The sequence below is a fragment of the Myxine glutinosa genome, chromosome 8, assembly GCF_964187855.1.
Source record: "Myxine glutinosa chromosome 8, kmMyxGlut1.1, whole genome shotgun sequence".
NCBI lineage: Eukaryota > Metazoa > Chordata > Myxini > Myxiniformes > Myxinidae > Myxine > Myxine glutinosa.
The window spans coordinates 104,465,290-104,492,577 of NC_136268.1; the positions used below are offsets into that span (position 1 = coordinate 104,465,290).

A 27,288-nucleotide genomic window follows, 5' to 3' on the forward strand; every position below is an offset into this window, starting at 1 on the left:
TAACTCTGACTTTATTTCAACATCGGATCCAAGATGGCCGACTGGCAGGCATTTTGTTCCTTACACGTCTTCCCACCAATTTCTCAGATATGCATGGTCTGATTTTGTTCAAACTTGGCACAAGCACAGTACATGACGGCGTACACGTGCAGCTCACTTTATTTTGCGATCTGATCAAAGATGGCCGACTGTCAGCCATTTTAGTTGTAAAAAACCCCAATATTGAAGACGTCTTCAACCATTTCTCAGACATGCATTTACCGATCTTGTTCAAGCTTGGCACACAGATAACGAATGATGGGTTACATATGCACCTCATTTTGTTTTGAGATCAGATGCAAGATGGCCGACTGGCAGCCTTTTTGTTATTTAAACTTGTCCCCAACCATTTCTCGGGCATGCATGGAACAATTTTGTTCAAAGTTGGCACAAAGACAACACATGAGAGTATACATATGCAGAACTTTTCGTTTTGTAATCCGACCAAAGATGGTCAACTGGTGGCCTTTAACTCCATTCAGCAACATTACTAAAACCATGGGCTATGACATTTTATGTCGTTTTCTCCTTGTTGCTTCCTCCCTTCTTGTCATGATTATTCTTTCCCTTGCTTGTAGTCTTCCACGGTCGGTTTATTTCCTTTTTACCATCTGGATCCTCACTTTTCCATGAGTCTCGATCTTGGAAAAAAAACCCAACAGATTGTTCAAATACTGGTACCAAATAATTAGTAAGTGACAGTAAATGTACAAATACTTTGAGATGTTGGAAAAAGAAGTTCAAAATCTGTTATGAAACCCGTTATTTGGAATTAAATTTATTGAGTACCGTTTTAGAAAACACCAAGGTATAATATCATGCAAAAGAGTCATTGTGGAGAACTAAGGTCCACGTCCGAAGGAAACGACAAGAAAAAAAACAAAATATGCACAAGGTACAGGTTTACAACACCATGTCACAAATACAACCATGCAGGAATAATAATGAATACTAATAATAATATCAAATATGGGAGCCTTTTAAAATAACGGATTGAATCATAAAAGTAAATTGGTTTTGTTTTTCATAAAAGTACAAACATCGTTTGTTCTATTGCTGTGCTAAACGTATAACCCGGTATGGACAAAGTGCAAATAAATTTTAGAAACGGCTTTACAATTCCTTCGCATGTTATGCAATTACCAACAAACTCTCATCATATAGGGTGTAGTTCTTTAACTGGTCATGCATGGGCACTGTTGTTACAAAGAATGATTTCAATAGTGTTTCACATCTGAATGCAAATCATGTGCAACATTGTATCAGACACAAACTTGTGCAAACACGTTCTTGTTCATCGTTTACATAGTGGTTCCCTGTAGATTGAGCAACGCTTTGTGATCCAATGGAGCTGTCTGGTCTGGGTTTGAATCCCAAAACAACTACAAACTGTCATCATGGTGTTCTGCATTTGGGGTGAGGCATCAATGTCTACTTTGAGCATGAGAACCTGTCAGCCAGCACTGCTTGTTGGTGAATGTTATATATCCCACGGTGTCCATCGCGAAGTCAGCAACTCATCGCCGGCACCCTGGGCGAAGTACTAATTCCTACCTGGAATACGGGTAGCAAGTGGACTGGCCTTCTTGGAGGTTCCTTGGCACCAGGATACACTGCTCGCTATTGAAGAGTGTGGTTGTTGGCTGTATGAGCAGCTTCTGCACTAAAAATAAATTCACGTCGCATGTTAATCATAAGTCACAGGTGTACAGCCGCCTTTGGCTATCAAAAGCAAAATGAACGGTGATCCAATAATGCCCGGGGAAAGATTTACATCGACACTCACTACAATAGCAGTGAAATATAGCATGACAGAAAACCGTGAAGTATGACAATTTCCTTCAACTTGTACTCACCTGGTTATAAAAAAAGGTTTTACAAGAAATATTTCCGAGAGATAACAGTGAATGGTGATGAACCCGGACTCCACATTTATGACTCACAAACACATTATGACACAGACACCTTGCTACCTGAGAAACGAAATATTTTGCAGTTAAATGAATAGTGCTAGTAAATTTTAGTCGTTCACTTGAACTCCAAAACTTCCTTTCGTATATGTGGTACAACCAAAAGATGGTATTATGCCTTCACACAGAAGTGCATTAACATCTCGTACGTGCCTTTCAGGGCATACTAAAAACACTGACGGACATGTAGTGCATGTCAGAAGGTATCCATGGAGTGGGCGAGTGCTTGCAAGTAAAAGCAGCAGTGTTCATCGGAGTTTGCTAGGATATAAGGGAGCACGAATCAAAAACGGTGAACCACAACAGTCTTGTTTCAAATACTAAATAAAAGTGCACAAACGTTACAAAATTGCAAACGGACTGTGTACTCGCCACTACAATTAGCCCTTCAAGTCAATTCCTCGCTAGTATAGCTCCTAAAACTCAACCACCACCTCAAACCTAACGGACTTTATAAAATACTCAGGGTCTGCATTCAGGTGCCTTATCAAGGAAAAATGCAGTTTACAGAGAAAAAGCATAGAAAACCACGACAAGTTGTAGCTTTGGAATGTCCTCCAAGAGCTAGAAGACCAAACCAGCACGTGATTCACACCGATACACACCAGGTAAGATGGGTGAGTACCATGATTTGAGCAAATGCTGACAACAGGCCAAAAAAAAAAACAGATTGCTTTTACATCAATGGCCACACTTAGCCTAGAATGGATTTGGATTTGGTGCTTTTTGAATCTGGAGAAAGAATCTTTGAATCTGGGGAAAGGAATCATCCAATTAAAACAACTAAAGCAGAATTGTTTCTCTCCACATCACGGAAACATCCAAATGTCTTCCCTGAAGTTATGGCTTATTACACAAGCAATCTGGATGCCTTGACACATTATACTGAGGTTCAAAGCAATACATTAGAAAAGAATAAACCCACAGTTTTGAATGTTCATGATGCTAAATGAACATCATTTGAATACGAGATCAGATGATTTACCACGTGTCAGTTGTTTTGCATCAAACTCAATTGGAATAAGGGGACAAGGGCAAGCATCTAATAGCAGTAATTGTGCGTTTGAGTAATGGCCTGTATTAAGCCTTCATGGAGTCATGTAGTTACCATGAAGCTAACATTGAAGTCAAATTCCACAGTTTTTTTTACAATATGTGAGCTCACATATTGAATTGGTGAGATTCAGATAACGATTATCTCCCGAAGACCAGTGACCATTGGGCCCAGTGACCCTCAAGCATGTCGCAAGCTTGCAGCCAGCACGAAGCAGTGGAAAGCAGCAAACGCAACAGTGGCCTGCACCAGGTATGTCCGCAGTGCTAAAGTTATGAGAGACAGACCGTACACTGTGGCCAGGAAAACTGCCACGCCATACAGTGAGTAGCGGAGTGGGCGCGGCAGACCGATTAGATCGAGCAACCAGCGGAGAGGAGACAACAAGAGTCCAAACAGGGCACACAGAGTGTTGTCCACAGCATAGCGGATGAGACGCCTGGAGACAGAGTATCCACAAACAGGGAGTGGAGCTGGTCGATCGACATCAACAAGGCCCTCCACGCCACCCGTCACCTTCCCTGGCTCCATGGTCCGTCTGTGCACATGGTCTGGTCCCAAAATAAATGTAAAGTCAATGATGCACGCAAAGCGGCAAGCAAATACATGGCAATTTAAAATGATGAAACATTCCCTGAGACAAAGCCTACCCTTTCCTGTTTGTTATAAACAAATTATTGGTTGGCTGTACTTTTTTCTTCTTTGAACATATACAGACATTAAAAACATACAAACTACATCTCATCCACAATTGGCTCAAGCAATCATCATCTCTCAATTCCTCAATTTTCCCTTGATGCGATGCAGACCTTAAAAATACAAAGAAAATGTCCAAAAGAGCTATATACAGTCGGACCCAGACATTCATGGGGGATATGTTTCTGGAAAATGTCACGAATGTCGAATCCGCAAATGCGGGGGCATTGTTTTAATGGGGGAAGGGGCGGGGCGAGGAGGGATGGTAAGGGGTGGTTATATATTGTATGTATGTATGTATACTATATATATAGTAGCCGAATGGACCCGGCGTTGCCCGGGTTGTTTTTGAATGAATTTACTACTATAATTCAGCTTTTACTCGCAGCCGGAGAAGATTGACTACTATAATTCAGCTCAGATTTTAATTGCGAAATGGGCCCAGCCTGGCCGAGGCCGCCTCGACCGACCTCGACCATAACCTTCCCGGGGCCCGTCCCGACATTTTTAGTTCTTTTTGAATGAATTTAGTACTATAATTCAGCTTTTACTCGCGGCCGTTGAAGATTGACCATTATAATTCAGCTCAGCTTTTAATTGCAAAACGGGCCCAGCCCGGCCTCGACCGGCCTCACCACCGAGCCTATAACCTTCCCGGGGCCCGTCCCGACATTTTTGGTTCTTTTTGAATGAATTTAGTACTATAATTCAGCTTTTACTCGCGGCCATAGAAGATTGACTACTATAATTCAGCTCAGCTTTTAATCGCAAAACGGGCCCAGCCCGGCCTCGACGACCTCGCCACCTAGCCTATAACCTTCCCAGGGCCCGTCCCGATATTTTATAGTTCTTTTTGAATAAATTTACTACTATAATTCAGCTTTTAGTCGCGGCGGTAGAAGATTGACTACTATAATTCAGCTCGGCTTTTAATTGCGAAATGGGCCCAGTCCGGCCGAGGCGTACTCCACCGGCCTCGCCACCTAGCCTATAACCTTCCCGTGGCCTGTCCCGACATTTCTTGTTACAGAGGTTTCCTCCTGACTTTCACCGTTCAGGAGATTAGCACGTGCAGACAAAACAAACAAACAAACAAACACAGAGGCGGGGGGAAAAAAAAAGTGATAAATGAGTGGAGATGAGCAGTAGTTCTGGATTGAGGCAGTTTCACAAAGAGGTGGTTGCTGCTGGACCACGTGTGTCCTGCAGATACCTAAGGGGGACAAAACACAGAGAGGGCAGAGGATGCAAGTCTTGACAAAGCGCCACCAGGTTTTAGAGGAGGGAGACAAGTTTGAAAGCTCATTCCGGAGATTGGACAGATATTGTTTTCTGGCTCTCCAGAGAGTGGACACGCCTGTTGCGAGCTTTGTGGAATGATCTGAGGTTGTCTTCACTCTTCAGTTGGATTTGCTTTCCAGGAGGAGAATGCAAGTTGTTTTAAAGCAACTGCCTCGCCACTGGATTCAGAGTACCAAGAGCAGGAGGACGGGTAAGATAATTGAAGACGAGATGCGATTAATCTGTGCATTAAAGAGAGCAGGTGTATGTGGAAGAATTCCCAGGCTGAATCAATATATCAGCGGCGGTGGATATAGGAGACCAGTCCTGATGTGTTAAAAAAAAAATTGAACCCGGTTAAAAAAAAAGAAAAAAGTTTTACATTAATTAAATTTTTAAAATCTTCTTTCTTTTTTTTTGTAGAAGCAGGTCACATGTTATGAACCGTGAATGAGCGGGGTCCCCAAATGGTGGGACTGCAAATGTTGAGGTCCGACTGTACTACCAGCTAGCTAGTTGCTATCTCCCTTTGTTGTTCTTCTTTGTCTTTGATCTGTGTTTCTTTCTCTTCTACATCTTTCATTTGCCTTTAAAAAAATGGTAATGAATGTATCAAACAGGAAGTGCATCATTCGTGTTTACAGGAAGGGGAAATTCCATACAAAATAAAGGGCTTGTGGTTTCATTTGTGTGCTGGTGATTTGCTGTGTACATCATGTGATTAGGTTAGGGTATGTATGCCAGAGTAGTTCAGGGTAGGTCAGGTCAGGTGTGGTTAGGTTTGTTTAGGTTAGGTGTGTGTGTCTACATGTGAGTGTGTTATGCATGATTTATTTGTTTATTTGTCCTCCATCTATCCTTTCTTTCCTTCTCCTTTTTGTCTATCGAGGGGTGAATCTTGCAAATAGTTTTTTGTAGGGTTCACATGACTGCGCTTGGATAGGTTTGGGGGTAGAGGAGTAGCAGTTGAAACCAGAATCCTATTCAGGTTCCTCCTGCTGACTCAAACTTTGTCTTTTTGCGTTCATCCTGATATGCCAGTGCTGCATTCGGTCAGTTTTTTAATTTAGGTGTTGGCGTAACGGTTGAGGTGGCTGGCTTGAGATCTCAGGGTCCTGAGTTCAAGCCTTTGTCATGCTGTTGAATTAACACCAGGTGGGGTTGACTCAGCCTGTCGTCCTTCCGAGGTCAGCAAAATAAGTATCAGCTTACTGGGAGGAATGAGCCATTCGAGTATCCTGCGTCGGAGTGGTGACTCTTCCAGGATTGTGCCCAATAGCCGAGAACACTGCTTCGGCAGCCCTATGCATCTGAAAATGCAAAAGGAATGGCCTTCTTCTCATCTTCGTTTTGTCTTCCAGTTCTTGAGTATATCTGTTATGTGCTGACTTCATGTTTTCCATTCGTGCAGGTTTAACTGGATCATGATAAATGTTTTTCTTATTTAAAAACTTAAACAGCAGACTTATCAGATGCCTTTAAAATGAACTTCACAGTGGATGGCATCAAATGTTTTAAGACCTATGCAAGATGTCTGTGGGGGTTTTACAATACCCACAATGCCAAAGGAACTCTCAACGTGAGGTCCATGGAAGCAGCTTCAAACAGTTTTAATCATCTTGCAAAGTGTTGGATATCTTCCAGTCTTCACACCGTCAGCCCACCAAACTTCTAGAATTGTATCACCTTTTGCTCTTTGCAGATAGGAATGGTAATGGTGCACTTCAAGGCAGAAGGCCTGCAGATCTTCCTCGTCCTGCACATTTGGTGATGGAATTTGGAAGGGAATTCATGGCCTGCTTATGTCCCCTCACCAAGGGGTCTACTGCAGACGGATGTACAAGTAGTCTGTTGTTCAAAGGCAATTAGTCATGTAGGCGTTTCTCTGAAAACTTGTCAGCATTTTGGGACCTTACAAGGAAGGTCATTTTCTTGTCTTTCTTGTGCAAGGATGGCCTCTGCTCTTTCAAGGAAAGGCAGTTTCACTTCTTTATTGATTTATTGTACAAGGATGGCTTCTGCTTTTGGCCATACAAAAATGTTTTCAAGTTTCAGAAGTGGTGCTTCTCTTGTCAACGGCATTACCCATTTTAGAATGAAGCAAATATTTTTGGCTTGACATGACATGCAAGAAGGTTCCTGGTAAGTTCCATTATTTCATCATGGATTTTGTTCATGTGACTGTTTCTGCTGGAAGAGAGGTACATACTTATTGAAGAGGGGCCAATACACTTGCATAAAAGTAGAGGAGCAACCTGGTGTAATTGCAATTCACAAATAACTCCTCAGTTATTTAAACTTTTCTCTCCACCGCTTTTGACATTTTCTATGCCTTCAGACAATTGCATGCCTTTTCCCCCACCCCTCTCCACAAATAAATCTCCATGCAGACACACATGAAGTGCACAAGGTCACTTGCATGTAGAAAAGAAAAAGAAAATATTGTGAACATGTTCAAGTAGTCTCACTGTGTCAACTGCGACATCACTCACCTGCTAGGAACATATCTCTCTGGCATGGTAAATTTTACATCCAGGATGCTGCATGCTTCCAAAACGAAAAAACGACTGAACCAAATCCAACCAAATTTTGCATGTTGCCTAAGGGTACCCCAAGTATGGTTTCTGTCAGGGTAGCATATCTGGGGGTTCATGGTGAGGCAAAGACCCCAATTCTCTTTGCATGCATACACCTGGACCTCCAACAGATTGCAAGGATGAAAACTGGTTATTTGGGTGTGTTGTAACACCCTTTTTGAAGATGATTGACGAGGTGCTCATAAGAAAAAAACCCGATGTGGTGGCTCAACAATATGGCGGCCCACCATCTTCGTCAGCCAGCCCACTGCACCTCGCTGGGTTCTTAAGCCGCCATTTTGTTTTGGCCTACTCAAACGTGCCTTGCCTTGGAAACAAGAACGATTAATTATCATTACATAATTGAAGCACATCATCAAAATCTGGATTCAGATGTGAGGTTTGGTGCTGTCGACTAAATAATGTCCAAATTTGGAGTGAAATCTGACAAAATTTACCATATCTAGCGATTGGGGAGCACTATTTAGGCTGCTTTTGCAAACCATGGCGTTACAGCAGACAGAGCTCCCTTTTTGTTTTTAGTCATAAGGCCGGGGAGGTTTGGGTGTGTTATAACACGCTTTTATTTAATTTGTCTGCTCTCAGTGGTTTCCACATGATTTGCTGCTTTAAATCTATCTGTTTTTAAAATTCCTCGGCCATTTAAACCAGAAGGAATCAGTTTGCTATCACTTGCCAAACCAGCCATTCCTTATCACGCATTTCACTGGGGTGCTTGCTGGAGTGCTTAAGCCGATTGGTGAGGGCTCTACAAATGAAGTGAGAAATGCCTGTGTACTTAATTAATTAGTCACAAGGCCGGGGAAGTTTGGGTGTGCTATAGGGCAAAGGGGGGCATTAAGCTCCAGGGGGCATTAGGCTCCACTACATTGTAAATGCATTTTATAATAACTTCCTGTACAAGAAAACTCATTCTGATTGGTTCTTGAGTCACTTGAGAACATGGCCGGTGTATCATGAATAAAATATAATCCAATTACAATGTAGTGGGGCCTAATGCCCCCTGGAGCTTAATGCCCCCCTTTTTGAATGTGATTGACGAGGTGAACCACCACTTGGTGAACACTATTCAGGCTGCTTTTGCAAACCATGACGTTTCAGTAGACAGAGCTGCCTTTTTGTTTTCACGTACCCATTTTTTCATTTAATATTTTTGTGCGATAGTCACTCTCCCTCTATCCCCTTCTACCCCCCCTCACCCTGCTTCCACGCCCTACCCTCCTTCCCTTCTCTCTCTCCTCCCTGCTCCTACCCCTCCTTGCCCCCCTCCCTCCACCTACCCCTCCTTGCCCCCCTCCCTCCACCTCCCCCTCCACCCACCACCTTCCCTTCTTCTCTCCTCCCTCATATTTCTCTTTCCCCCCTCCACCCTCCCTCCTCTCTCCCCCTCCCTTTCCCTCACCGTTTCCCTTCCTCCCTTCCCCTCCACCGTTTCCCTTCCCCTCCACCTTTCCCACTATCACCCCCTCCACCCACCTCCCCATCTCCTTTCCCTTCCCTCTCTCTCCTCCCACTCCCCTCCTCCCCCCTCATTCATATTCCCATCAGGAAGCGACTCATTGTTATCCGGCAACGCCGGGTACTTTTGCGAGTTAATTAATAATTGTTCAGAAAGGAATCGTTTTGTAACTCGGGGATTCCTTGCATTTCCTGCATTTCATTTTCATTTTCATTTCATTTCATTTGCATTTTTCACATTTCATTTTCAGGCCGGAGAAGATTGACGACTTTAATTCAGCTCAGCTTTTAATTGCGAAATGGGCCCAGCCTGGCCGAGGCCGCCTCGACCGGCCTCGCCATCTAGCCTATAACCTTCCCGGGGCCCGTCCCGACATTTTTGGTTCTTTTTGAATGAATTTACTACTATAATTCAGCTTTTACTCGCGGCCGTAGAAGATTGACTACTATAATTCAGCTCAGCTTTTAATTGCGAAATGGGCCCAGCCCGGCCGAGGCATACTCGACCGGCCTCGCCACCCAGCCGATAACCTTCCCGGGGCCCGTCCCGACATTTTTTGTTTCAGAGGTTTCCTCCTATCTTTCACCGTTCAGGAGATTAACGCGTGCAGACAAACAAACAAACAAACAAACAAACAAAAACTTTCTTTTATATATATAGATATATACATATTGTTACGAATTTGGTAGAGCAATATGTAGAGCAGAGTAGATCTGAGTAGGTAACATGCTTTGATATGTCGCGATAAGGAACACTTCCTGTAATAAGTCATGTGTAGGCGTTTGTCGGGTTAAGATGTACGATTGTGAATCTACCAGGAGATTCGTGTGTTAGTTAGTATAGGGAATAATGAGTAGAGCCCTTGTATGTCTCACCTGGTAGTCAAACCTTTGTCCATTATGGCACTGCAGACCACATAAACACTAGTTAGGACCTTTAGTACAACACTAATTGACCCCCTACCCTCCTGACATGACTTAGGAAGAAATCTGGCTAGAACACCGCCACAATTAGCCGCCACCATTTACACCTCCGAGAGGCCTACCCACCTCGCATAGCACGTGCTATAACACAAGGACCACGGAGTAGGGGACGAGAGTTGGAGTGGAGCAGTGGGTGTGCACAGGGGCGAGTCGATGTAGGCTCTGATTTGCAGAGCAGTGCGCCAATGCTGACGTCACCGGCCAGAGATATTAACGGGGGCCGGACGACATTTTGGGAGAGTTCGTTGCCGAACGCCTTGTTGAAGAGAGTTCAGCACGTTGAGAGTGGAGAGATGAGATCAGAGCCCGACCTGAGTTGGATCGGCAGTGAGGAGTGCAGATCTGATCCCGAGTTGAGCAGGAGGAGTGAGGGAGTCGAGTTCCATTCCTGAGTCGAGTTGAGCAGTTGGATTCCTGGCAGTGCAGTGCAGAGCCCGAGTCCGTTTTGAGCAGATGGGTTTGAGACGCGGCAGGACTTTGGTCGGAGTCGACCTCGTGTGGAGCCGCTAGCCTGCGTGGGACGCGTGGCGCTTGGAGCGAGGCCTTGTCGGAGCTTGGAGTGGGACCTCGTGGTGTGCGGTCGGGCCGGGCGGGGCGGTGTTGGACAGCAGCGGAAGAAGACGACAAGACAAGCTAAGCCGAGCTCTGCGTATACATTTTATAAGACGCGTTTCTTTCTTTAATTAATCTCCCTCTTCTCGTGCTTGATATCCGTTATGTGTGGGATCCCAATTGAGCTACCTTATTTTATTACCGGCGCGTGTTTTTCCTGTCCTTGCCCTTTTCCTGAATAAACCTTTGCATTATTTTCGGTACATACTTGAACGCAGTTTACCACCTGATTGATTTGATAGATAAGGCTGCGGGGACTTGCGCTGTTTCCCTCCATTCCGCGCGCTTAGGTGTTTTAGATTTTGGAATTCGCCATTGAGCTTCCGCCTCGGAGTTAAAGCCTCGTGATCGGCATCCGCTATCGCCCGATATAAATTTAGGTGGTTGCGTGACAATATATATACATACATATACATATACATACATATACATATACATATTGTTACGAATTTGGGTAGTGATATATGTAGAGCAGAGTAGATCTGAGTAGGTACCATGCTTCGTGTGTCGCGGTAAGGAACACTTCCTGTAATAAGTCATGTGTAGGCGTTTGTCGGGTTAAGATATACGATTGTGAATCTACCAGGAGATTCATGTGTTAGGTAGTGTAGGGGTTAATGAGTAGAGCCCTTGCAGGTCTCACCTGGTAATCAAACCTTTGTCCCTTATGGCACTACAGACCACATAGACACTTGGTCAGGATCCCTTAGTACAACATTAATGACGCCCTTCCCCCCTGACATGACTTAGGAAGAAATTGGGCTAGGACACCACCGATAATGGCCGCCACCATTTGCACCTCCGAGAGGCCCACCCGCCTCGCATAGCACGTGCTGTGACCAAGGAATAGGGGACGGGAGTGAGAGTGGCGCAGTGGGCGTGCCCCTGGACGAGCCGGCGAGTCGGTGGAGGCTCTGATTGGCAGGACAGTGCGCCAATGCTGACGTCACCGGCCGGGGATATTAACGGGGGCCGGTCGCCATTGACGGGAGAGTGACATTCGGGAGTCAAGGGTCGAGAGTTCGTGTGCACAGGAGTTGAGTGGAGTTGTCGAGCAGTATAGTCCCGGTGCGATCCTGACAGAGTTGAGTTAGAGCCGAACGCCATTGCGCAGTTGAGACTCGGCGTGTGCAGTCCAGAGCAGTTGGATTCGTGGTCGAGAGTTGGTTTTGCAGTGCGCAGTTGGCAGTGAGCAGTTGAGAAGCGAGTTGGAAGGACGAGACGTGCAGTCACACCTGCGTTCTCTCCGTTCCTGTCGTTTCGTGCTTCGTGTGGGGATCGACCTCGTGTGGGGCCACTGGCCTGCGTTGGGTGCTTTGGAGCGTGGTGCACGGACCTCGTGGGCGGCGAGAGGATCGGAGCTTGGAGCGAGGCCTCGTGGGTACATCGGGGCCGAACGGAGCCGTGGTGGACGGCAAACAATACAGGACGACGGACAGATAAGCTCACACCACATTTCACGATTAACATAACGTGTTCTTTTTATTAATTCATATCCCTCGTCTTGTCCTTGATATCTGGTGTGCGGGATCCCGATTTAGGATTATTTCATTACCGGCGCGTGCTTTTACTGTCTTTGCTTTTCCGAATAAACCCTTGCATTATTTTTGTACAAATATCTGAACGCAGTTTACCGGGTGGTTGATTTTCACAGTTAAGGCTGCGGGGACTCTCGCCGCTTCCCTCCATTCCGCTCGCTTAGGGGTTTTAGGTTTTGGAATCCGCCATTGAGTTTCCGAGCCTTCGTGATCGGCAATCCGCAACTCTGGTGTTAATCGGAGTTGCGCGACATTTGGTGTCAGGTAGTAGGGATTCGAACCCGTCGGACAATTTTTTTTGTCTGCGACGAGACATCGACACAGTCGAGCGTACATCGCGCCCGACGTTCGAACGCAAATTTTTTTTATAGGTGAGGTGGAGAAATTTAATTGTCAATTGGGAATGCGGAGCGCGATATCGCGTCTTCGACAAATTTAAATTTGTTTTTTTTTAAGTCAAATAATACGCGCGCGGGGAACGACCTTCCGAAAAGCGGGGAACGACCTTCCGAAAAGCGGATGTCGGAGATCGACGAGATGGAGGTACACAGCGAGGCCTCCGTCAGTGCAAGAAGTGAGCCGGAAATAGGGGAATTAGATTTAGAGGTGAGTCTTGGAACCTCCCCCGTCCTGAGTACCAACTTACCCGCCTCCCCCACTGGGGGGGGAGTCGGGAGCAGTAGGAGCGGCCCCGACAACCGACCAGATGTTGGAGCAATTGCTTAGGGCAATGAATGCTCAGAGTAACAAAATGGAAGGAATGGAAAATAACGTAAAAAAAGAAATGGGAGAAATAAAAAACGAAATGAGGGCCGATAATGAGCGACTAGAAAATAAAATTGATGGGTTGGATGGAAAAATGGACTCCCAAAGGAATGAACTGAGGGAAGGAATGAAGGGAATGAGTGACAGTTTGAAGGAACAAACGACTAAATTGAGTGAAGGACGAACGAATGGTGCCATTGGGGCTCAGAAGCCGGGAATGGCAAAATTGGGAATTGCACTGGGAATGGCAATTTAAGTAAATGGGGAGACTGCAGGTGCAGACAGAGGTGGATGGGGAATGTCCACAGGTGGATGGGGAAATGTGTACAGGTAGATGGGGAATGCCTGCAGGTAAACGTGGAGTGTCCACAGGGAAAAGGGGAATGCGTACAGGTGAGTGTGGAGTGCGCACAGGTAGATGGGGAGACGGAATGTGGAAATGGCAATGGACGATGTTTCACACATTGTGGCCTGGTTGTTTTTCGGGACCGGGTGGATGCCACAACACCTCAACCGGGGGATGAATTTGAAATGGTGCAGCACCAGGGCGGTGGTGCGGAGCAAGAGGGGGTAGAGTTATTGGGGGTCCGTGCAATAGAGCCGGACCGGGTATTTATTGGGGATATTGGGGATATTGTGATGGAAATGAATATAGAAGGAAGTAGAGGACGGGGACGACCGAGAAAGACTTGGCTAAAGATGGTGGAAGAAGAAATGCGGGCAAGGGGGTTAACAAGGAGAGATGCAGAAAATAGGGCAAAATGGAGAAGATTGTCATGGGGACCGCAAGGCTAACCCCCGCTCTAGTGGGGAAAATGGCCTTTAAAATGCATGTTGTATTGGGGAAGACCTGTCGGAGCCGCAAACTATGGGGGATGATGATGAGGATGATGTGATCCAGCGGCTGGGGACCTGGGACAGTCCCATGGAGGTAGAGGTTGACCAGGCCCAAAGGAGTTTGGGGGATGAGGTGAGTCGGTCCGAGGAGGTGGTTGGAATTACCAAGGGGACCCTCACCGTGCTTACCGATTGGGTAACAGAGGCTCCGAAATTGGACAACCAGTTGGGGGAGTGTGTTGGCTCCGGGCTGGAGTTGGATCTTGAGGAGTCGGGAGATGGAGCCTCCGAAGAGTTGGTCCCCATAGGGAATTTGGACCAGCTGCAGGGAGGGGCAGAACAACCTGTGGGAGTTGTTACCTGCAGCTGTGGGTTGGCACAGGAAATGAAAATTTCTAAAAGGAAATTTAAAATTAAATTAAAATGGGAGGTTGATGTGGAGCAGCCTTGGTTGGAGTTGGTCCCTGGGCTGCGGGATTTGGACATGGGGAGGTCAATGGTGATGGCCTCAGGCAAAATTTGCCCCTTTCAAAATTTGGGAATGCCAGCCAGCTGGGGGGCTGTGCTGGTGAGATTTGGATGTGGGGTCCAGCTTTGGGCGTCGAGGTACGACCTGGGCCCCACGGGGGGTCTGGTGGAGTGTGGCGTCCCTTGTCCAGCGGGGGACCGTCCGGGTGAGTGGCTCGGGCCGGCAGGGTCACCGGACCCTGGCGGGGGTTAAGACATCCAGGGGGGTCCGAGGTGGTTTCTCAAGCCTGGGATGGCATTTATTGAGGACCACTAGGGGGAGGTGTTGTGGGTCGCGCTTTGGTGGTGGCACTGCGGACGGCCACCTTCCTGATGGTGACCACCCGGGCATGCGACCTGACACCCTCTCCCTGAGACTCTGGGACAACCAGCATGTGGTGACCTGGCATGGTGGTTGGTCTATGGATGTGGGTCGAACCGAATGGACAGGAATGAGACAGCCCATCGGACAACCATTGGGGCATCTGTGGAATGTGATGGTGTGAGAGTGACCTTCCACAGATGTTCCGTTATGATTTATGGACTCTCGGTTTGGGAAGAGAGCCATGGGGTTGATGGATCGGGAATGTGTAACGAACCGAGCATATGGGCCATGCTCGGCTGGTATGTGTATGGCAAAGCATCTTTCTTTGGTGAAATGAGTGAACTGTGAAAAATGTTTGGCATGGGTAATCTGTGGATTAGATGCAAATTTAAGGGTGAATTTTGTGAAGAGAAATGGTGGACACTGTTTAGTGACGCCATTATTGATCCAGGTGTGTAGACCAAAGTGTTGGAGGCTGTGATAAAATTGATAGGGTAGCAGGACACAGCCTTCAACTGGTTATGGGGGCGACTGTGCCAATATTTGGGACGCGGGGTTGTGGCAATGTAGTGGGTAGTCTGGAGGTCAACGTGGTACTGTGCGTGTCCGAGGTGTGTGGACCATGTCTTCTGGGTGAGTCTCCTGGTAGAGCATGGCTGTCGACTGGGCCTTGGCATGGTCAAGTGTGGGTGGGCACTGGGGGCTGCAGTTGTGTGGACTGGGGGATGAGGGCGGCGCAGGTGACGTGATGTGGATGCCACACACTGTGACCGCCTCCCCCAGGGCCGAGGTTTGGGGAATGGTAGTGTTGTTGGCAGCAGGTGCTCACCACATTGGCCAGCTGGGGCTGGTGCAGCTGTGTTCCTCACAGGGGAGGGTGGGAAGGGGGTGAAGGATGGTTGGCGGGTCGCACCCTTATGGACACTCATGGGCCATGTTGACGTTTCGGCTGCTCAGCTTGTCCCGATGACCCTTGCACGGTAGAGGTGCAGAGCTGTCGTGGCCACAGGTAGTTGTGTAGAGATGATCACCGTTGGATGCGGATCCACATACCTGCCAGTGTAGTGGGGACAAAAGTGAAATTTAGAGAAATTTGATAGGCCCAATGAAAAATTTTGGGATTGTATGGGTGGATTGCACTTTGAACCTGACCAACCTTAGTTACCTGTACATCAAGGTGAGGTGAGTGTTTTGAGGTGTACTGTCCCAGGCTTCAGGACTTGCTTGGTAAATTGGGGACATGTAGTTTGGAGTTGGGAGGCGGGTGAGAGTGATGACATGGTCGGTGAGGGGATGGAATGGGGGCCACACAGAGTCTTGTGGGTGGCGTATGTTTTTGTGTTGTGGTAATGTGTTTTGATGTGGTCGTGAGAGTGGAAACTGGAGAGTGAGTGATGATTATTGGAGATAATGAGGGGTGATTATGGTTTAAATGTGAATGGGATTTCACATGGGGCAGGCCATGGCAAGCCTTGTAACACCTTTTACACCATCTATGGAATTGTGCTGAATTGTGCAGAGTTGAGTGAGAATTGAATGGCAGCGGGGAAGGAGATGTGTTTTGGGGTCTTGTGGGTGGGGAAGGTGTGTGTGTCTGCAGGTACGGATCAAGCTCTGAGAGGAGCGATGCATACGGCCCCCCTCTGTGGCAAATACCCCTGGCAGCCGAAGGTATCTGGAAATTGGAGCTCGTCGGTGGAGGGTCTGGTTGGGCGCCCTGGGGTAAAAGAGACCCCCGGTGACCCGTGTTGCTGTGCTGAAGCAGGAGGCAAGGGAGCCTGGTGTGTGTGGAGACCCTCACCGGCGAACTAACGGCGGAAAGGGGCTATTGGGCTGTCACGGGGCCAAGAGGTAAAGGGGAGGGGGGGGGGGAATGAACTTGTAAGTCGGTTGACTTGTTTTGGGACTGCGGGCACAACAGCCTGAAGCGCCCACACCATCTTTTTGTGCGGTACCTCCCCGCTACCTAGTTGAGGAATGCACACACACGAATGACATCAATGACATGGTCCTGTAGGGGGGGGGGGGGTGAAATAAGTGCTGGTAATGATAAAGTGTAGTGATGAGTTTCGGAATGAGAATGAGTGGATAAGGGGTTTGTGTTGCATGAATGTGGGCGAAATCCACCGAGCCGTATCACTCACCTGTAACACCTGGACAGGGCCCGTGGAAGTTAAAGGGGTGCATTGGGGATGGTCCCGCAGGTAAGGTTGTGTCTTGTGGCATCCACCGGGGGACACGGTCTATAGACCGGGGTATGTACAGATTTATAGAGTTTTGGATTTTTTGAGTAAGTGGCTACGTTTGTGGTTAAGTTAGTGTTGCGTGTTGTTTGTTTCCTCCCTCCGCAGGAGCAATGAAGACCATTGTAAATACATGATTGCATGATGGTTAAGGGGCTTAGTTGTTAAGGAAGTGTAGGTAAGTAGTCCGACTCACTTCCCACAGCCCTTCCTGATTTATTTCATAGGTTAATTAAGTGTGTGACAGTAAGTGTTAAGGCTGGAATAGTAGCACCTGCAGTGAACCTTGCAGGAGCTACGGTTCCATGGGGGGGTGGGGGGGGGGGCGCTGTGTTACGAATTTGGGTAGTGATATATGTAGAGCAGAGTAGATCTGAGTAGGTACCATGCTTCGTGTGTCGCGGTAAGGAACACTTCCTGTAATAAGTCATGTGTAGGCGTTTGTCGGGTTAAGATATACAATTGTGAATCTACCAGGAGATTCACGTGTTAGGTAGTGTAGGGGTTATTGAGTAGAGCCCTTGTATGTCTCACCTGGTAATCAAACCTTTGTCCCTTATGGCACCACAGACCACATAGACACTTGGTCAGGATCCCTTAGTACAACATTAATGACGACCTTCCCCCCTGACATTACTTAGGAAGAAATCGTGCTAGGACACCGCCGATAATGGCCGCCAACATTTGCACCTCCTAGAGGCCTACCCGCCTCGCATAGCACGTGCTGTGACCAAGGAATAGGGGACGGGAGTGAGAGTGGCGCAGTGGGCGTGCCCCTGGACGAGCCGGCGAGTCGGTGGAGGCTCTGATTGGCAGGACAGTGCGCCAATGCTGACGTCACCAGCCGGGGATATTAAAGGGGGCCGGTCGCCATTGACGGGAGAGTGACATTCGGGAGTGAATCACCCTGTAGTTCCACAGGTGGGGGTGGGGGGGGGGGGAAGAGTAATATATGAGTGGAGATGAGCAGTGGTTCTGGATTGAGGCAGTTTCACGAAGAGGTGGTTGCTGCTGGACCACGTGTGTCCTGCAGATACCTAAGGGGGACAAAACACGGAGAGGGCAGAGGATGCAAGTCTTGACAAAGCGCCACCAGGTTTTAGAGGAGGGAGACAAGTTTGAAAGCTCATTCCAGAGATTGGACAGACATTGTTTTCTGGCTCTCCAGAGAGTGGACACACCTGTAGCGAGCTTTGTAGAATGATCTGAGGTTGTCTTCACTCTTCAGTTGGATTTGCTTTCCAGAAGGAGAATGCCAGTTGTTTTAAAGCAACTGCCTCGCCACTGGATTCAGAGTACCAAGAGCAGGACGGGTAAGATAACTGAAGACGAGATGCGATTAATCTGTGCATAAAAGAGAGCAGGTGTATGTGGAAGAATTCCCAGGCTGAATCAATATATCAGCGGCGGTGGATATAAGAGACAAGTCCTGATGTGTTAAAAAAAAAAATTGAACCCGGTTTAAAAAAAATAAAAATTAACTTACATTAATTAAATTTTAAAAATCTTTTTCTTTTTTTTAAATTAAAAATCTTTATACGAAGCTCGAATGTAGAAGCAGGTCACATGTTATGAACCGTGAATGAGCGGGGTCCCCAAATGGTGGGACTGCAAATGTTGAGGTCCGACTGTACTACCAAGCTTGTTGCTATTTCCCTTTGTTGTTCTTCTTTGTCTTTGATCTGTGTTTCTTTCTCTTCTACATCTTTCATTTGCCTTAAAAAAAATGGTAATGAATGAATCAAACAGGAAGTGCATCATTCGTGTTTACAGGAAGGGGAAATTCCATGTAAATAGAGGGCTTGTGTGTTTATTTGTGTGCTGGTGATTTGCTGTGTACATTATCTGATTAGGTTAGGGTTGCTCGAGTGAGATGTGCATGGAAGAAGTTTCGGGAATTGAGTGGCGTGCTGATGATGAGGGGAGTGTCGTTGAAGCTGAAGGGAAAGGTGTATGCTGCATGTGTGAGAAGTGTTATGATTTATGGGAGCGAGACATGGGTAATGAACGTAGAGCAGCAACGAAGGTTGGAAAGGGTGGAAATGCGAATGGTTCGACGGATGTGCGGAGTATCGTTGAGAGAGAGGAAGACAAATGATGAATTGCGAAAGATGATGGGAATAGAGCCTGTGATTGATGCTGTGAAGAGAAACAGGTTGAGATGGTTTGGTCATGTGTTGAGGAAGGATGAAAGTGACTGGTTGAGAAGAGTGATGGAAATGAATGCAGAAGGAAGTAGAAGACGGGGAAGACCGAGAAAGACTTGGCTAAAGATGGTGGAAGAAGAAATGCGGGCAAGGGGGTTAACAAGAAGAGATGCAGAAAATAGGGCAAAATGGAGAAGATTGTCATGGGGACCGCAAGGCTAACCCCCGCTCTAGCAGGGAAAATGGCCTTTAAAATGCATGTTGTTGTTGTTGTGTGTTAGGGTATGTATGCCAGAGTAGGTCAGGGTAGGTCAGGTTAGATCAGGTCAGGTGTGGTTAGGTTTGTTTAGGTTAGGTGTGTTTGTCTACATGTGAGTGTGTGTTATGCATGATTTATTTGTTTATTTGTCCTCCATCTATCCTTTCTTTCCTTCTCCTTTTTGTCTATCGAGGGGTGAATCTTGCAAATAGTTTTTTGTAGGGTTCACATGACTGCGCTTGGATGGGTTTGGGGGTCGAGGAGTAGCAGTTGAAACCAGAATTCTATTCAGGTTCCTCCTGCTGACTCAAACTTTGTCTTTTTGCGTTCATCCTGATATGCCAGTGCTGCATTCGGTCAGTTTTTTAATTTAGGTGTTGGGCGTAACGGTTGAGGTGGTTGGCTTGAGATCTCAGGGTCCTGAGTTCAAGCCTCTGTCATGCTGTTGAATTAACACCAGGTAGGGTTGACTCAGGCTGTCTTCCTTCCGAGGACAGCAAAATAAGTACCAGCTTACTGGGAAGAATGAGCCATTCGAGTATCCTGCGTCGGAGTGGTGACTCTTCCAGGATTGTGCCCAGCAGCCTAGAACACTGCTTCGGCAGCCCTATGCATCTGAAAATGCAAAAGGAATGGCCTTCTTCTCATCTTCGTTTTGTCTTCCAGTTCTTGAGTATATCTGTTATGTGCTGACTTCATGTTTTCCATTAGTGCAGGTTTAACTGGATCATGATAAATGTTTTTCTTATTTAAAAACGTAAACAGCAGACTTATCAGATGCCTGTAAAATGAACTTCACAGTGGATGGCATCAAATGTTTTAAGACCGATGCAAGATGTCTGTGGGGGTTTTACAATACCCACAATGCCAAAGGAACTCTCAACGTGTGGTCCATGGAAGCAGCTTAGAACAGTTCTAATCATCTTGCAAAGTGTTGGATATCTTCCAGTCTTCACACCGTCAGCCCACCAAACTTCTAGAATTGTATCACCTTTTGCTCTTTGCAGATAGGAATGGTAATGGTGCACTTCAAGGCAGAAGGCCTGCAGATCTTCCTCGTCCTGCACATTTGGTGATGGAATTTGGAAGGGAATTCATGGCCTGCTTATGTCCCCTCACCAAGGGGTCTACTGCAGACGGATGTACAAGTAGTCTGTTGTTCAAAGGCAATTAGTCATGTAGGCGTTTCTCTGAAAACTTGTCAGCATTTTGGGACCTTACAAGGAAGGTCATTTTCTTGTCTTTCTTGTGCAAGGATGGCCTCTGCTCTTTCAAGGAAAGGCAGTTTCACTTCTTTATTGGTTTCTTGTGCAAGGATGGCTTCTGCTTTTGGCCATACAAAAATGTTTTCAAGTTTCAGAAGTGGCGCTTCTCTTGTCACATCGGCATTACCCATCTTAGAATGAAGCAACTATTTTTGGCTTGACATAACATGCAAGAAGGTTCCTGGTAAGTTCCATTATTTCATCATGGATTTTGTGAATGTGACTGTTTCTGCTGGAAGAGAGGTACATACTTATTGAAGAGGGGCCAATACACTTGCATAAAAGTAGAGGAGCAACCTGGTGTAATTGCAATTCACAAATAACTCCTCAGTTATTTAAACTTTTCTCTCCACCGCTTTTGACATTTTCTATGCCTTCAGACAATTGCATGCCTTTCCCCCCACCCCTCTACACAAATAAATCTCCATGCAGACACACATGAAGTGCACAAGGTCACTTGCATGTAGAAAAGAAAAAGAAAATATTGTGAACATGTTCAAGTAGTCTCACTGTGTCAACTGCGACATCACTCACCTGCTAGGAACATATCTCTCTGGCATGGTAAATTTTACATCCAGGATGCTGCATGCTTCCAAAACGAAAAAAACGACTGAACCAAATCCAACCAAATTTTGCATGTTGCCTGAGGGTACCCCAAGTATGGTTTCTGTCAGGGTAGCATATCTGGGGGTTCAGGGTGAGGCAAAGACCCCAATTCTCTTTGCATGCATACACCTGGACCTCCAACAGATTGCAAGGATGAAAACTGGTTATTTGGGTGTGTTGTAACACCCTTTTTGAAGATGATTGACGAGGTGCTCATAAGAAAAAAACCCGATGTGGTGGCTCATCAATATGGCGGCCCACCATATTGGTCAGCCCACTGCACCTTGCTGGGTTCTTAAGCCGCCATTTTGTTTTGGCCTACTCAAACGTGCCTTGCCTTGGAAACAAGAACGATTAATTATCATTACATAATTGAAGCACATCATCAAAATCTGGATTCGGATATGAGGATTGGATGCTGTCGACTAAATAATGTCCAAATTTGGAGTGAAATCTGACAACATTTACCATATCTAACGATTGGTGAGCGCTATTTAGGATGCTTTTGCAAACCATGGCGTTACAGCAGACAGAGCTCCCTTTTTGTTTTTAGTCATAAGGCCGGGGAGGTTTGGGTGTGTTATAGCACCCTTTTTTAAAATTTGTCTGCTCTCAGTGGTTTCCACATGTTTGCTGCTTTAAATCTATCTGTTTTTAAAATTCCTCGGCCATTTAAACCAGAAGCAATCAGTTTGCTATCGCTTGCCAAACCAGCCGTTCCTTATCGCCCATTTCACTGGGGTGCTTGCTGGAGTGCTTAAGCTGATTGGTGAGGGCTCCACACATGAAGTGAGAAATGCCTGTGTACTTAATTAATTCGTCACAAGGCCGGGGAAGTTTGGGTGTGCTATAACACCCTTTTTGAATATGATTAACGAGGTGAACCACCACTTGGTGAACAATATTCAGGCTGCTTTTGCAAACCATGACGTTTCAGTAGACAGAGCTGCCTCTTTGTTTCACGTCCCCATTTTTTCATTGACTATTTTTGTGCGATATAGTCACTCTCCCCCTATCCCCCTCACCTCTTCCTCGCCCCACTCTCCTTCCCTTCTCTCTCTCCTCCCTGCTCCTACCCCTCCTTGCCCCCCCCACCCCCATGGCACCGACCAAGCATGATAAACGCTTAATGTGCGAAATGACGTCATTATTGAATAATTTTATAATCGGAATCGGTAGTACAATCGGCGGATTTTTTTTTTCTCATCGGTTATCGGTTATAGTCAAATTTCCTAATCGGCACAGCGCTAATTACGATGATGTTGAAATCTGAGTGAGAATAATTTGAAATTTTCAAAATGTTTCATTTCACTCATTTTAAGTGGAGGTTCAAATCTAAGAATCCAACACAGCTTCACAGCAAAACGGAAGTGATTTTTGCTGACCCCGTATACAAGCATCAAGGATTGTTGATGAAGGTGATGTTACCTGGCTTCCAAAAAGATGGAAGATGACCTCGGGCAAATTATAGAGTGAATATAGCAGAATGTTTGTCAAGTACATGATGTTCCAAAAAGGCCCAGACAACTTTGGTTGTTAATATTGTTGCGGATATGGGATTTGCATCCATCCATATCCGCTTGTAAATATTCCCCTATTTCCTCAATACTTCCCAACTATCCCCAATCCCCCATTCCCTAGTCCCATTTTCTGTAAACAACACTCTGTAGACCCGACCTCCCCCTATTTCCCCCATTACATGTCGTGCCCAGGTTCACCGCATCTCATGTAAGACAACTATAGGACATCTTGCTAGTTATTCTTAGTCTATGTCAGTTAAGGACTCGTTTCCATTAATTCTGACCCTTCGTTGCACCAGAATGTGATTGTATGGCACCGTTAGGAAGTTTAGGACCTCCCAATACCTCCCCGCAGCTCTTCCTCACAGTTCAACAACAACAACAACAACAACAACGAGCGCAGGAAGTGCGCGTCCTCACTCCGGCTTGGTTGGTAGGGGGTGTTGGGAGGGCACCAGGCCTTCCCAACGAGCCGCCATCAAACATGTGCTCGACGGGGTTACCAAATAGGGGCTCCCTGTCAGCTCCTCGTCAAGGGCGGAGCCCGGTAACCCCCGCACCCAATGGAAGCGGCGGACCGGCCCCATTGGGGCGGAACCAACCAGCCGAGGGCGTGTCACTCCCGGCTGAGCATGCGCAGAGAGGGGGAGGTGACGAGATATGCGCGCTGAGCTTGGAGAAAGAAAGACGTCCCCTCCGAGCGCTGTGACACCTCCCCGCATCTTCTGGACCGTGCTTTATCCTGTCCCCGAGCCAAGGTGCACCTTGTGCTATCGACCTACCTGTCCCTTCCTGCCATCAATCCCTGTGTAAGTCTGCCTTGTTCCGTTTGTCTGTGGTCTGTCTGGGCTAAGATAAGACGGTAATTAAGTGCCCATCTCTTCTGTGTCTTTACCTCACTGCCTTGTAATCTACCCCTTTTCTCCACCACTGTAATTATACCCTCCTCCGGAGGTCTTGAGAACTGTACCCCTTGCGTCGTTTCCTCTTTCCCAGTCGTCGTGTCCTTTCTATCATTGATTTGGCATAGCGCGATTTGGCCAACGTCTGGGTGAATCGGGTGAGTTGGGGAAGAATCGGGGGAACTGTTCGGTCGCGGTAATACCAACTGCTCGGTAAATAACATCTTTAACCGCGTCCGCAACAATATATTTAGCACCACAAATGATAAAACAATACTCTTTGGTTTATATGATCCAGAAACTTAAGGTTTTGTGCACACCATCAACACAATTCAATGTGAGCTCTGTTTGTCACGCGCAGGATATCAAGGCTGTATAGACTAGACGCATTTATGGAAAAAGGCCATGCATAAGCTTATAGGTGCATTTTTGGGTAAAATTTGGGAACCTCACTTTTTAACATAACTAGGGTATGCTGAATTCGATTAACCCGGTTCCCAAGCCGAATTTTGAGGGTTATTTTTGAGTTTTGAGTGAACTGCTGAAGAACTTTGGCATTGGTGAACTCACAGAGGAGACAATCAAATCTGCAGAAGCGTTCGCCTGCAGAATATATAATGTGCACAGAATAACCTCTGTTGATTCAGCACGACATATGTTGTTCTCCAAGACTGGTAAACCAGAAGCAATGTCACCGACAAGTGATGCTCTTCATTTCCATTTGATGCGAGTACACGATCAAGCCATGGTATGGAGAAATGCTCACACCTGACCTTCCTGCACCTGTGGAAATGGGATGGAAACGTGGTGATTCAGGACTAGAGCCGATTCTGATGTCCTATTCTATTCCTATTCTATTCTGATGTCCAATCCCAGAAAGTTGCCTCGAGATGATTTGTTGTGCATGCCAGAAGCAATGTAAGACTCGATGCTGCAAATGTCGCAATTCAGAGTTAAGCTGCACATCAATATGTGCCCATCAGCAACAGAGTGATGATCAGACCCCTTGTATGAATTTGATGTAGTTTGGCAAAACAACATGTGTGACATTCCTGAATGTTTGTGCTTCATGGCCATTGGCCATGTATACTTAATTTTAGAATAAATGTTGGCATGAAACATTGTCTTGTTAAAACCATTTCCCATTTTATAGTGTCCAATTTCAATATCAGTTTGAATGTCTCTTACAATATGTCGCCAACCATAATATAGACTAGACGGATTTATGAAAAAACGCCATGTATAAGCTTCTAGGTGCATTTTGGGGTAAAAGTTGTAAAGTTAAAGTAAAAGAGCTGCATGTATATACATCATATATAAATGCTTGTTCAAAGAAATTGTCCAAAAATGGCAATTTGGTGGCCATTTTGTTGATGCTAATTAGGTCAAAAACTCAAAATTTGGCTTGGGAACTGGGTTAATCAAATTCAGCAAACCATAATTATGTTAAAAAGAGAGGTTCCCAACATTTAACCAAAAATGCACCTGACATTCACATTTCTCAGAAATCCGTCTAGTCTAGTACACGAGTTCTTGCCATGTTTGGCTCAGCATGTTTGCATCCACCAGTACGTATGCAGATGTGATCCAAGAACGAAGATCCTGCAAGTTTGCCACCTTGGTGTTGCAGACCTTTTTTTTTTTTTTTTTTTGGGGGGGGATACAGAATCGAGGCTCGTGAAAGTGCTAACATTTATTTCACAAACAAATCAAACAGACAAACAAAATATATAAAAAGAGGGAGCGGTAGACGGGATGGGGAGAGAAGGGGAAGCACACAAACACAACATTTGAGAGCAGGGACATCGGGAGATGTGTGGGAGGGAGAGGGATTGGGGGGAGGAGTCGTGGGAAGGGCAGAAGTTGGTCTGTGGGGGGGTGTGGGAGAAGTATAAAACACAAGGACACCAAGGACTTCCAGGGCAGAAGTTGGTAAACATCTTTGCCAAACCCCCACAGAACCAAATCAAAGGCGGTTATGTCTGGTGATCGTGGGGGCCAGGTGGTTGGTATGTTTCGGCCAATCCAGCGACCTGGAAATTTTTCATTCAGGACGGTTCGAAGGACTAAAGCCGAATGAGGGGGAGCGCCGTCCTGTTGAAAAATTATATTGGGTTGCAGGTCTTCAATCTGTGGGAAAGCAAATCCTTCCATCATGTTCATGTAAATTGTTGAGGTCACTCTATCCTCTGCATAGAAAAACGGACCCACAAAGTGGTCATGGAGATGGCCACACCACACATTGACCTTTGGACTGTATCGCATGTGTTCACTGACCACATGGGGGCTTTCAGAGCCCCAGATCCTCATATTGTGCCGATTGACTTTCCCCAATACATGAAAGCAAGCTTCAACTGTGAACATGACCTTTTTCAGGTAATCTTCATCATCCTCCATGCGACTGAGCATTTCCAAGGCAAACGCCTTGCGTTTGGGTCCGTCATTTAGTTTGAGTTCCTACAGAATCTGCACCTTATTGGCAGGCATAAAGCCTCAGTCTCTGGAAGCACGTCGGATTGATTTTCTGGGACTTTGTTGAAATGATTCACACACTCATTCACTGTCTGCTGCACTTGTGCTTGATCGACCTGTACTTTTCTGTTTCTGACAAGTTCCAGTCTCCTTAAACCTCTTGTACCTCTCTGATACTAGTCTGTGATGGTGGATTCCATCCATACCTTGTACGGGAATTACACTGAACTTGTGTGTCGGATCTCATCCCGATGAATCATTCGATGCACTGACCTTTCTCCTGTGGAGTCGCCATTTTCTTTTACATTAAACCACCAGACCTGAAAACTAAGAAAACTTTATGATTTTCTGTATAAAAAAAATAAAGGGTATCGTTGTATCATTTGTGGTACTAAATATATTAACAACCAAAGTTGTAGAACATGTATTTTGATTAAATTCATCAGCGAAGTGACGGATAAATATTCCAATAATACAAATAAAGATATCAAATAAACTCCGAAGTTACGCAAGCATTCAACCGTAAACTGTACCGGTCTCACCGCTCATTGAAATAGCAACATGCTTGACAGAGTAAACTCTTACATACACACACACACACACACACACACACACACACACACACACACACACACACACACACACACACACACACACACACGCACGCACGCACGCACACACGAAGCTTTCAGAATCATTGGAATCTCCCGCGATGAAGCTAACTCCGAGAGCCTTTCACTCACTCACCGCAGGCAGGTTGGTGGTCTTTCTGTCTTCTACCGAGTCCTCTCCGGCCTTGCTCCCCCAGCTCTCTCTGTGCTCTGTCCCCCAAATATTCCTACAGGTCGCACAAGATCTGCCTGCAACCCTCTTATGGTTAAACTGCCAAAATCAAGACTTTCTGCTCACCTTCACTCTTTCATTCCTCTTTTCTCCCGCCTCTGGAACAAACTCCCTCACTCTCTTCAATCCCACTCCTCCCTCCAGGTCTTTAAAACAGCCGTTCACCACCATCTCTTATCTTCCTCCATCCAAAACTTTGATCTTTTCTATCCCCGTTAATTCACCCCAGATCCACTTTTTTGAAATACCGACTTCTTTCCTGGAAATCCTATCAGTGTCCGTGTGTTTTTTTACCTCCCCCCCCCTGCCCCCCACCTTTCCCTTGCCTCCTCCCCCCCAAGCCCTCTCCTTCCCACAGATCTCCCGAT

At 46.2% G+C, this 27,288-nt stretch overlaps 1 protein-coding gene across 1 annotated transcript in view; it reads right to left on the bottom strand.

Annotated features, from left to right (window-relative positions):
* Positions 1-797: 797 nt before the first annotated feature.
* The window catches only part of LOC137432806 (uncharacterized), a 34,786-nt gene continuing 8,295 nt past the window's right edge, over positions 798-27,288 (bottom strand). Inside the window, exon 3 of the mRNA XM_078783639.1 lies at positions 798-3,614. Coding sequence (XP_078639765.1) covers positions 3,244-3,614 — 371 coding nt within the window. The 3' untranslated portion in view covers positions 798-3,243. The remainder of the gene's footprint in view (positions 3,615-27,288) is intronic.